We start from the raw sequence: 12,154 nt of genomic DNA on the forward strand, positions 1-12,154 counted from the left end.
CGTGGGCTCTAGAGTGCAGGCTCAGTAGTTGTGGTGCACAGGCTTAGTTGCTCCGCGGCATGTGGGATCTTCCTGGACCAGGGCTCGAACCCGTGTCCATCGCATTGGCAGGCAGATTCTTAACCACTGTGCCACTAGGGAAGTCCCGAATGTGCCATTTTTATAGGTCAAAAGCATTCAAATACGGCAATTTCATACGGTTTGAGCAGATGCGTCTCATTCCATTTTCATTACAGCGCCAAGAAGTAGGTCAGGTGACCCCTATTTCACAGATGGGGAGACTGAGTTCCCTGGATGTCAGTGTGTGGTCAGGGTTACTAAGACTCTTGGCGTCAGAGCTGGGGAGGCCAGCCAGCCTCCTGGCTGTAGCCCTGGACGGTGCACGTCTTCCGTCTTGGCCACTTTCCTGAGCTGCCCCTGCCACGCCACTGCTCACTTTGGGCGTATTTGTAAAGAGTTGGTACCCCACCGCCCTTGGCTGGGCTTCTCACAACAACAGCGTCTGAACACAGAGCTGGGAGTGACCATGGCCGGGGTGGGCCCAGTTCTCAGGAGAGCCTGCGGTTTCAGGGAAGAGGGGCAGTGTCTAGAGAGCAAGAGGACTGGGGCGAGGTAGGGGCTTCAACCCCAGGGAGGGAGCCACTGAAAGAGAGGCGGGGGCAGGGGGAGGCCCAGAGGCTTTCTGGCCCACGGGAAGGAGGAACAGTGGGCTAGGCATGGCCACGGCTGCCGTCTGGGCTCCACCAGGCTGTGTGGCACGGGCAGGCCACGTCCTGGCCCCAGTTTCCTCATCCCTACAGTGGCTTGGACCCGAAGCCCCTCCCAGCTCTGACCTCTGACCTGCTGTGTCTGTTAAGTGGCCTGAGTGCTCCAAGGCCTGGCACAGCTTGGGGCAGTGAGGGCACGTTCCCTGGGAGGGTCTCGAGTGGGGGAAGGGTGGCGTTTGTTTTAAGCTCCCGGGCTTTGGAAGGCGGGGGCCTGCCTCTCCTGACGTCAGAACTGTAGGCTTACGCGGCTCCCGACCAGCCTGGGGCAGGAACGTGGAAGCTGGGCTCCGAGGGCTTGTCCACCTGAGAGCATGGGTGGCCCCGTGCAGGTCTGCGGGCTCCGGGGGCGAGGCAAGCTCATGGGGCAGCCCTGTCCCTGAGCTCTGAATGGGTGTACAAAGCAGCTGCGTGGGCCTTGGGGTGACACTCGTGCTCCTGGGTCCTGCGGAGGCCTCAGCAGGAGGAAGAGGGCATGGCTCCAGATCTGTTTGTTGTCTTTCCACAGCTGCTGAGGCCCTGACCAGGGATTTCTCCACGCTCAAGATCCGGCCCCTGACGCAGGGAACCAAGCAGTCCAAGTTGAAGGCCCTGCAGAGGCCAAGTAAGGGAGCCGGTGGCCTGAGTGGGAGGGGCTGTGGGAGCGTTCGGTTGGGCGGGGCGTGCCGTTCCCTCTGATTCCCTCCCCTCTTCAGTTCTCTGCTTTAGGGCTCCTGGGCTGCAGTGGCCAGTGGGGTGCTCCTCCCCACCCCAGGGGGGCCCCTCATCAGTGCTGTCTGCCAGCTGCTCTGTCCCGGGCTTGCCCTCCGCTCACACCTCTTGTGGTGTGGCTCAGGGGGAAGCTTGGTCTTTCTGTGCGGCCGCGGAAGCCATGTTTTGCTGTAGGGTAAAAAGCTTGGGCTTCGGTGTGATCCTGGCTCTGGCACTTATGTAAGTTGGCCTTGAGCAAGTCACCTAACGTCTGTGACGTAAGCACTGGGGTGAATAAGAAAGCCTGGCACGCGTGCCGCAGCGGTGCGGGGCACACGGAAGATGCCGTATAAATGACATCTCCCCTTGCCTCTCCTCCCAGAAAGCACGAGGGCGCTTTAGAGGCCACTTTTCCATGGCTGCAAAGCAGTGGCTGGCAAAGCTGGCCTGGGAGAAGCCTGCTGAGGCGGTCCACATTCTTGCGGATTACGTGGTCTTTGTCCCAGACTCCTTGGGGACAATAAACATCCTGTCTGTTGACCCAAGAGCTCCAGGTGTCCCATCCTGATTCGCTTTCCCTCTCAAAGGGCCCTACAAAGCAGGGGGTAGACAGGATTAACACAGCCGCCACAGAGAAACAGGGAGGGCGCAGAGAGGTGATAGGATTAGTCAGGACCCCACAGGGGGCCTGGAGCCCTAGGTGGCCCCCTCTCAGCAGCATCTGGTCATGCTCTAATGGCCTCTGAGGCCGCTGTGTTGCTGGGAGGAGAGGCCATAGCCTTGAATTCAAGTCCCCACCCCGTGGGGCTTTCCTTTTAGAGCTTCTGCGTCTGGCAAAGGAGAGACCACAGACAAACACAGCCGTGGCCCGGAGGCTGGTGGCCCGGGCCCTGGGGCTCCAACACAGAAAGAAAGAGCGGCCTGCAGTGGAGCCTCCCCCGACCCTGAGGCCCTGAGAGGCCCAGGCGGCTTGGATTGGCGCCCCCCGACCCCCTCCTCATCTGGGGCCCCAACACCGCAAGCCTTTACACACACCAGGGCAGCCCTGAGCCATCCTTGGAGCGTCACTGTGGGGCATGGGGGGCTTTACCTTGGTCTAGTTCCAGAAGTTGAGAAAAAATAAAAATGTAAGAATTGTTGATGTGATTGCTTCAAAATGGGATGGTGTGCCGCTGGGCACTAGGGGGCGCTGTTCGCTTCCCATTTGAGACCTGGGGCTGCTGAAGCTCTCCTCACTCTAGTTGACTGGGCTCTAGGATCCAGCTGGGCCTCGAAGGCATTTTTGCGCAGAGACTTACCGGCTTGGGGGTGTAGGTTACACCTGTTGTGTGACACCTGCCCAGTCTCCCCCAGAGCAGCTGTGGGCTATTGGCAGTGCTGCAGGCCCCCCCCCCTCTTTGGACTGGTCCCAGTGTCACCAGTGGTGTGGGTTACACGGGGCGGTGTGTGTGGGGGGGGTCCTTGCGGAAATAAACAAGAACAAGCCAAGAGGCGAAATCTGAAATGCCCACCGAGTTCTCTCCCCTCACTGGAATGGCGGGGAGGGCAGCTGTGTGCAGACAAGGTCCCAGCACACTCATCTTTCCGGTTTGGGTGGAGTTGGTGCCGAGTGGTCCTGCCTGGCGCTCTGAGGTCATCGTGGACCCCTCGATTTGCTGGGCCACAGCGTGCTATGACACAAGAGGGAGCTCCACGCCTGCGGGGAGAGTGGCTGGCTCGGGGTCCACCCTCACTGCACCCCGGGGACCCATGATCTACTTGACTCCCCCTCCCCCAGAGCCTGAGACTTAAGTCTAGATGTCCCATCTGGTCCTCACACAACCACTGTGCCCCTGACACATTTCACTAAAAAACAAGAGCTGAAGAAAGGCTGAGGCCTGTGTTTCTGTTGATTTTCCTGACCTCCTTAGACTGCGGCTCTCGGCAGGAGTCGCCCCTCCTCTGTGGTGTGCGTTGAAGGAGGCCCCTGTGGCCACGCTGGACGGGAGGGGCCCAGGAACTCAGTCTCTGCAGGAGAGCACATGTAATGGTGCCAAGCTCCCTGACTGCCGACTAGGGAAAGGAGCTCTGCTGCTCAGGGGCTGCGTGCAGAGGCCCAAATGAAACACACATGCAGGTCATAAATCTTTTATTCCAAGTTTCAAGTATGTGTAAGTGTCTGTGGTGACACATGGCGATCGGTAAGTGTCCTCATCACCCAGGACCCTGGTTATAGCACCGTTCAATCAGTTACAGAACTGGAAGGACAGAAGGAGAAGTCACTTACACAGGAGGGCTGGTTTTCTTCTGAGCTGTACTTTCAAAGGCCCAGATGCCCAATATGAAATGCCACTAAATTTGTGTTTCAAAGTCTGTGAAAATAGAATATAATAATAGTATCTTGAAAAATAAGAGGACACGGGGGTGTGTGGGGGAGAGATGTACCAGCTCTGAGCTCACTGAATCAGAAGACGTGTGGCAGCATTATTTATATGTGTGGAGAGAATAGAGGCAGTTTGTTTAATTGGAAGAGAAGTCTAGATACTCCAGTTGGCTGGAAACGACCTAAGAGGAGGAGAAATGGGATTCAGCCAGACCTCCGCGGGTTGATCACTCACGTTGCCAGCTTGGAACTTGAGAAGAAGATGGCCCCGTGTTGTCTGTGGTGACCCAGGCAGGTGGTGAGACTCGGAGTGGACTGTGCTTGGGATGGGACAAGCTGGTGACAACCTGTGCGCTGGGGTCCTGGACAGGATGGCTGTCCGTTGGCACTGCTCCCACAGCCCCGTGGACAAGCCCCAGCCCCAGAGGCCTTCCCAGCCTGCAGGTGTCAGGAACATGCCTTCCTTGCCTTCCTCCTGAGTATGGCCGGGGCTGCAGGGGGTCGAGACAGGCGAGCCGGGCTGGATGAAGGGGAGCAGGGCGAGACTGTCGGTCGTTGGGGAAGATGCGCTGTGGCCCAAAGGCAAGAGGTGACCATGTCACTGCTTTACCGCGTGGAGAGCTGGTTATTTATGAGTCCACTGAAGTGTTCAAACTTTTTTTCTGTCTCTTCACTGAAGGAACCACCTGAGGGGTGGGCATCAGGGAGACAGAGTTTGGCAAACCGGATGCACAGGTCACAGGGTCCCTGGAGCCACCACCCTCCTCGGGCGGCCACCTCTATGTGACACCCCCAGGGCAGCGACAGGTGCTGGCCATCTCTAGGGCCAGGCCCGTGTCAGCTGCTCTGTCAAAGTCGAGTGAAGGAGCGACTAAAACTAGTGCTTTTTGTTTTCTCCTCCAGTCAGAGCGAGGCCATCACTTCCCACGGAAGAGAAAGCTCAGCCTCCCCTTTTGGAACCCAGGTTGTATAACGCGAGGAAAAGCTTCTTTACAGGCGACCAGAAGCCACAGTGTTTGACTAGCTTCTAGCTCTCGGCAGGAAAACGATACACAGAGCCCTCAAATTGCTGACGCCCCCATTTTTGAGGTTTCATGCGTAATGAGGTGGTGGCCTCAGCTCCAGCCCTGAAATAGCTTTGGGGTCTACGCTGGGCCGGCCCGGTTTCTGCCCCATCCTTTCTCCTTAGCCAGAGCTGGCTGTGAAAACCCAGTCTCCATCCAGGCCTGTGGTGTCTACAGTGTCCTTCCTGCGCGTGGAAATGCGAGGCTGGCCCCATTCCCTGAAGTCTTTGCCCAAGTTAGGAAGCTGCTCTGCCTCCTGGAGAAAGTGGGGCAGCTCTTGCCTGTCTCCTGGAGTTGGGCTGCGGCGTGGGGGGACCTGGCAGGCCTGAGGCGCTGTGCTCCCCAGGAGGGCCCGGGGGCCTTACCTATGTGGCAGTTGTACATCCAGATGCGGTGACCGTCATAGCGGGTCCTGCACTTCATGACGTTATTGGTGTAGTCAGACTCCGCCACCTCGTAGTTGGGGTTGATGACGACCTGGGGAAGAGTCAGGTCGGAGGGGGTCCCGCCCTGGCCACCCTCCATCCCAGGCCCAGCTGAGATGCTGAGACCAGGCCTGCCCCCAGAGCCGGGCTGACCTCATGGAAGGGAGCAAGCATGGCCGGTGCTGTGTTCCAGGAGCAGCCGGGTGGGCGCAGAGCTGGTCGGAGATGAGGTCGTGGGGGCAGAGGAGGGTGAGGCCTGGAGGAGTGAGACCTCTGCACACCTCTGTCTCGGTGTAATTCACACACACACACACGCACGCTCTTCATGGTCAGTAAGCATAAGAGTGCACGTGCGCGCGCACGCGCGCGCGCGCACACACACACACACACACACAGTCGTACGCCCTCCTGGGTGCGCTGGGAGGTTTGGTACAGAGGCAGGAGCTGGGGCCTGGGGAGGCCACGGAACGGCTGTTGAAGGCACCAGAAGGGAGCCGGGGAGTAGGATGTGCTAGGAGGGGTGGGGACAAGGCCCGGGCGCTGTGGGGAGTTGGAGGGGGGCTGCCCTGGGTGCTGGAGACGACACTGCTCCCGGTGGTGTGACATTGGACACGTCCCTTCCGCTCTCCAGGCCTCGGTTTGCTCTAGGGGATCCCCAAGCCCTTCCCGCTCACCAGTGCAGGGCCTGGGCTCTGGGGGAGACTGGGCCTGCTTTGTCCCCCTTCCTCTGCATCATCCTAGGAAAGAGGGCACAGCCCGAAGGAGCAGGGGCAGGAAGACCATCATTTTGAGGGGGCTTCTGAGAGCGGACAGAAAAGGGGGATTTGGGGTGAGGAACTCAGAGGAGAAAGGGGAGGGACAGAAGCTGGGCCTGGGGCTGTGGGCGAAGGTATGGAGGACACAGACGAGACTTTTCCCGAGGGCCCTGCCACATGTGGAAGGGCTGAGAGCCCAGGGAGACAAGGGGGGCAGTGCTGCTCTAGGTCAGTGTGATGGGGGAGGGGTAGCCTGCTAATTAAGGCACATTCTGTAGGTTTGGGGCCCCCAGGACCTTTCCCTCCAGAAGGGCCTGTGTGTGACCCTTTAGTAGGCTGGCTGGGCCCTGCCAGAGCTGCTGTGGGAAACGGGCCAGTGAGAGCCCCCAGCCCTGCATCCTGGCCAGTGCAGGCCATGCTGGGGGCCCCAGGCTACCACCGTGACTCTGTGTCTCTAGGTAAGGCTGGTCAATGTCCCACTCTGGGGTGACCTTACTTTTCTTTGATCTCTTTTCTACCCGACAACCATAGCTGTCCCCTGCCCCAGCCCATGCATGGCTCATACACCAGGACGGACAAACCCCCTGCACCAAGGCCCAGGCAGCCCCTTGCCCATGGACAGCCGTGCCCCGAGGGAGCCCACCCAGGTGTCCCTGTGGGGTGACCGTGTGGGTAGTAGGGGCTATCAGGGCCTGCTTGACCCACTTGGGTGCAGGGGTGGGGACTGAAAAGAATGGTCTCCACAGTCCCATCAGACTCTCAGATATATGGTTTCCAATCTCATGGGGATCACTGGCTTTAGTTCCTTAGACAAAGGACCTGCTGTGGTTTACAACAGCGAAGATGTGGAAGCAACCTAAGTGTTCATCAACAGGTGACTGGATAGAGATGTGATACATATATACACAATGGAATACTACTCTGCCAGAAAAAAAGAATGAAATTTTGCAACTTTCAACAACATGGATGGACTTGGTGGGTATTATGCTTAGTGAAATAAGTCAGAGAAAGAAAAATACTGCATGTTATCACTTATATGTAGAATCTAAAAAAATAAAACAAACTAGTGAACATAACAAAAAAGAAAGACTCAACAGATACAGAGAGCAAGCTAATGGTTACCAATGGGGAGAGGGAAGGGGCAAGGTAGGGGTACAAACTACTATGTATGAAATAAATAAGCTACAAGGAAGGATACATTGTACAGCACGGGGAATCGAGCCAATATTTTCTAATAACTATAAATGGAGTATAAGCTAGAAAAATATTGAATCACTATGTTGGACACCTGAAACTAATGTAATACAGTAAATCAACTATACCTCAATTTTTAAAAACTTGGGAAAAAAATACCCACAAACAAACGAAAAATAAATAAATTGGCAGTGGCAGTGGCAACCTTATATTGAAAAAAAAAAAAGATCTGCTGTGGATCCAGGAACCTAGTAATGCACTGAGCCCTGCCTCTGAGCCTCTGTGCACAGGCCCCTCCGGATGGAACGCCACCTCCTCCTCGGACTGGCTTTCTCCTGCCGGAGCAGCATTACTGGTGCCTGCACTTGGGTCCACGTGGGAATGGAGAGAACCGGTGACTCAGGCCGGGGCTCTCACACGGCTAAAGCTCCACATCTATCACAAGGGACAGTCTTTTCCATGAACATGCCCCTAATGAGTTAATTTGCGACTTGTATAGTTTAGGAGTCGAGAACACAGAATATGGAGTCGACGTGACCTGGGTTGGCCTGGCTGTGAAATGCGGGTAATGGGGTAACACCCATCCCTGGGGGATTACATGAGACCATGGGTCCACAGGGTGTAGGCAGGTTCTGGCCCATCACTGATCTTCAAGGAGCCCCAGTTATTAAATAGACATTGTCAGAATACACGATGCTACACGTCCCCCAGGCAAAGGGATAGCAGACCTCAAGCATACACCACCACGCGTGGAGTACGTGCACAGACGCAGATATTCAATTTTTGAAATAGAGAGCACTCTGCTCTTCGGTCGGTCCTCTCCAAGTCTGCGGTTCTGGGCTTGTGGGTGGAAAAACGCTTGGCTGTCTGATTTTCAGTCTCTGAAATTGACCAGGGAAACTTTCAAAACCCCTCTGTCCTCACTTCCCTGCAGGTGTTGGTTCCTCCCAGGACTGTGTATAGGGTGGGGACCGTGACTGGGCCCTGCGCTGGCTGAATGCCCCCTTAGGAAAGCTTTCAACACAGCTTTCTGGTCGCCCACTTGCCACCCAACCATCAAGCTTGAAAGCAAGACGGGTGGGGATGTGGGAAAAATGAGAAGGCAAAACGAAGCCTCCACAGGCAGGAGTGCATCTGTGCCCCAGAGGGGGAGATGGTGGGGATACAGTGCCCCTTGGCCCCTCCACCAGTCAGGGCCCTGGCTGGAGCCTGCAGCTATTTGCGGGAAGGTGGGAGGCCAAGCCCTCTTAGTGTCTCCTCAGGGCGGGCCTTCCCCCTGGACAGCGCATGTGGAAGTCCTGGGAAGTCTCCACTCAAACAGTCACTGGAAAGGCTGTCTCTAGTCCCTAACAGCCTACCATTACAGATTCATTTCTTTGCATTGAAAATTGCCCCCTCTGCAGATCCTCTGCTATGAGGCAAACGTTTCTGGGAGAGGCAAGTCGCAAACACTTGGGGGTGAATGGCTCTTTGTGCGGTTGCTTTTAGCCTTGACAGCACAAAGCAAGGCAGGGTGAGGGCACTGGGAGAGATGGGGTGGAGGTGAAAGTACAGCTCCAAAGCACACAAGAGGTGTAGGTCGCCTTAGAGTCTGTGCACAAATTCCCGGCCTGAGGACCCAATCTGGCCCTCAGTTGCATCTTGATTTGCAAGCACCAGGTGTCAACTGAATTGATGTCTCAGGAGGTCTGCAGTTCCCCACGGGCCTGCATGTCTCACATACCTAGGTTACAGTGGGTGACAGTGACAGCCTCCGGGTGTAGGACTCTGTGCACTTTAGATGGCCTGGCCTCCATGCGTTTTCTGCCTGGGCACCATCAGAAGGAGGCTACCCACCCACTTGCTAAGGCAGAGACATCTCCTCCCATCAGCGGGGGCCTGGAGCCCCTTCTCATGCCCCTCACCTGGAACAGGTAGTCTCCAGGGGGCACGTCGGTGATGTCGACCCACTGGCAGTCGATATCATGGCGGTACATGTCCCAGCAGCCCATGGTGATGCCCTGCTCGCCGAAGTTGGCACACTCATAACTCTTCTGGATGTCTGAAGGCAGGGGCAGAGGGAAGCCCAGTCACCACGCACCCATGACCCCTCTGCCGGAAGAGGCTTCCTCTGCCATCTGTGCCACCCTGCCCACAAAGGGCCCCGAGCAGCCCTGCTGGGTGGGTGACATCCCCAGACCCCACCCTCAGCATCTCTCTGTTCTCCCAGGCCGACAACCTTGGCTTCATCTGGGCTCGGAAGCCCATCCCTTCTGTGCTCTCCTTTTGATGGAATCCCTCCCTCTTTCCCTACCCACAACCCATTGCCCCTTCCTCCACGAAGCCTTCCCTGGCCACTCTGGCCCACCTTGGCCTTTCCAAGGAATATCAGCCTAGGAATGAAGCGGGTGCTTATCTGGGTAAGTTTTTGGTGTTTATTGTTGAGCTTGCTGCTGGGGTCATCTTGTCTCCCTCTGGGGAATCTGCACTTGGATGTGGACTCAGGTCTGGCTTGTTTCTCTGACCCTTCCTGGGTCAGTCCATTGCCTGGCATACGGTAGGTGCTCAAAACCCATCTGGCATGTCAGGGGCCACATCAACCACTGACAATTAGCACCCATTTATCAAGAGGCTGCCTCATCTGGGCGCTACTCTAAGCTCCGGCCATGCTAACAAGGGTCATCGAGTCTCCCCTGGGAGAGTCTGGTCAGGCCAGGATGGCAGGTGCGCGCACAGGTGGTCACGGTGCAGGCGTGGCCGCTGACTAGGGGTGTGAGCGCGGTGCTGCCTCTGCCTGAGGCAGTCGAGAGGGTCTGGGAACCTCAGAGTGAGGGTTTAACTTGAACCTGGAGGTAAGAACCAGTGTGGAGGGGCACTTGTGTTGTGACCCAGGGAGAAAAGGCTGTAGCAGCCAGAGTGGGAGGGGACTGCGTGTCAGGTTCAAGGGTTTGGGCCTTACCCGGGCGGCCACGTGGACCCACCAGTGCCCGTCAGCCTAACTCTGGGGACCCAGGTGCCTTTATAGCCAGGCTTTGCCTAACCCCCAGTCCCAGGCTATAGTCATGGGATCCCCAGTGAGGGAGGTCACGGGGAGAGTCAGCAGTGGACAGGGTGACACAGAGACCTGCGCCCAGCCTCGGCTTCCAGCCAGGTGAGTGCACACGGGGGAGCACGTGAGTCCCTCCGAAGCTCCCCAGCACCACCTGCCCCGCCAGAGATACCTCCTTCACATTCTGTGTCCTCCAAGCAGAAGCTGGCCTTGTGGCCCTCTGCCACCTTGGTACCATTGAGGTTTAGCAGGTCGTAGTGGGTGAACACCTCCATGCTGTGGTAGTGCCTGGGGGCGAGAGAGGGGGCCTGGATGTCAGTCTCTGGAGTGACGGCCGCCTGCAAGCGATGGCCCAGCTGGCGATTTCCCACTGGGGACACCATGAGCAGAGCAGTGTGGTCCAAAGTGGCGGCCAGTGGGAGAGGAGTGGGCAGCAACAGGGCATTAGGAAAGGGGGGATGGAGCTAATAACCATGGTGCTTACGTGGGCTCTGGAGGGACACAGCCCGCTCACCTCCCCAGGCCTCAGTTCTCTCATCACCTAAGTGGGAATGATGACGCACGTAATGCACAGGGTGTTGTGGAGAATAGTAAGATAAACTGATGAGCAGAGGGCCCGGCATCAATAATAAGCTCAATAAATTAGGACATTTTTAGTAAATGTGTGTAACTTCGTCCTGGGTGCTAAAGTGGCTATCACAGCCCAGGCCTACTTGAGACATTTTCTGCAGACAAATGCAAGCCACTCTTCCATGTCTTTTGAAAACTTTTAAGGTGGGAGTGTGGTCGCGAGGGAGGGAGGGAGACTGCAGAGGGGGAGGAGGGGTGGGAAGGGCAGTTGCTGATGAGTGGGACCCACGCATGTCCTGAACCAGGTGACGGAGGCAGAAGTCTGTGCTCCTGGCATCGAGTAAATAAAAAAGGGGGCGAAAAGAGGGCTCTTCGGCCCTGTGGGAGGGAGAGGATGGCAGGCACATCCTGCGGGCCTTGGAAAGGAGTAGAGGGGGAGAGAGTTTGTACACCCCCGTGGCTCTTCCCTCGACTGAGTGTTTACCTAATGGTGTGCCATGTGGTCACTTGGGAGGAATTGAGAACAGATGCAGATTCTTGGAAAGGCCTGTGTTTGGTGCAGAATAAACAAGGGAAACACAGCTGCCACGTGTTGCCTTGGGGCCTTCCTAAAGCTCTTGGTGGCCAGGCCCGTCCTAAGCTGCTACACGTATAGCACAAGCGGCTGCAACGCACTTATCTCTGTCATTACAGGGACATTTGGAAAATGGGGGAAAAACTGAGGAACAAGGTACCAAGGCTTGGGGAACAGAATCACATGTTTCATTTCCATGCGAGCCGAGTTCCCTCTGCAGAAAAGAGGGAATGATAGCATGATCCCCCGTCAGGGGTTCTGTAAGGATGCAGTAGGAGAAATCACAGAAATACCTAACATGGGGCTTGGAACAGAGCAGCACTTAGTACCTGTCAACTCTCTGCTTATTGCTACGACTCCCAGGAGTGATGGAGTCGTGTTTTATTACTGCCACCACCACTACCATTGCTACGATTATCCCCAGGCCCAGACAGCAGCTTCCCCCGCCTCCTGGGCCTCAGGTGTTTGGCCTCAGGCTCCCTCCACTGGATCGGGAACAGAAGAGGACAGAGGGAAGAGGGGAATTAAAAGGACAGGTTTTCAGGGGCTTCCCTGGTGGCGCAGTGGTTGAGAGTCCGCCTGCTGATGCAGGGGACACGTGTTCGTGCCCTGGTCCGGGAAGATCCCACATGCCACGGAGAGCGGCTGGGCCTGTGAGCCGTGGCCACTGGGCCTGCGCGTCCGGAGCCTGTGCTCCGCAACGGGAGAGGCCACAACAGTGCCCGCAG

At 56.8% G+C, this 12,154-nt stretch overlaps 2 protein-coding genes across 4 annotated transcripts in view; one reads left to right on the forward strand and one right to left on the reverse strand.

Moving 5' to 3' along the window:
• R3HCC1 (R3H domain and coiled-coil containing 1) overlaps positions 1-2,410 on the forward strand; it is a 19,950-nt gene extending 17,540 nt beyond the window's left edge. Inside the window, exons 12-13 of the mRNA XM_007458827.1 lie at positions 1,273-1,368; positions 2,274-2,410. Of these exons, the coding sequence (XP_007458889.1) occupies positions 1,273-1,368; positions 2,274-2,410 (233 nt within the window). The remainder of the gene's footprint in view (positions 1-1,272; positions 1,369-2,273) is intronic.
• Positions 2,411-3,565: 1,155 nt separating this feature from the next.
• Positions 3,566-12,154, reverse strand: part of LOXL2 (lysyl oxidase like 2) — a 103,712-nt gene continuing 95,123 nt past the window's right edge. For 2 of the 3 annotated variants that reach the window (XM_007458811.1, XM_007458812.1), the window contains 4 exons: positions 10,455-10,570; positions 9,159-9,295; positions 5,246-5,357; positions 3,566-4,502 (listed from right to left, as the gene is read on the reverse strand). In XM_007458811.1, coding sequence (XP_007458873.1) covers positions 4,423-4,502; positions 5,246-5,357; positions 9,159-9,295; positions 10,455-10,570 — 445 coding nt within the window. In that variant the 3' untranslated portion in view covers positions 3,566-4,422. The remainder of the gene's footprint in view (positions 4,503-5,245; positions 5,358-9,158; positions 9,296-10,454; positions 10,571-12,154) is intronic. The other variant, XM_007458813.1, reaches the window with a different exon arrangement.

The sequence above is a fragment of the Lipotes vexillifer genome, unplaced genomic scaffold (assembly GCF_000442215.2).
Source record: "Lipotes vexillifer unplaced genomic scaffold, Lipotes_vexillifer_v1.1 scaffold484, whole genome shotgun sequence".
Lineage (NCBI taxonomy): Eukaryota > Metazoa > Chordata > Mammalia > Artiodactyla > Lipotidae > Lipotes > Lipotes vexillifer.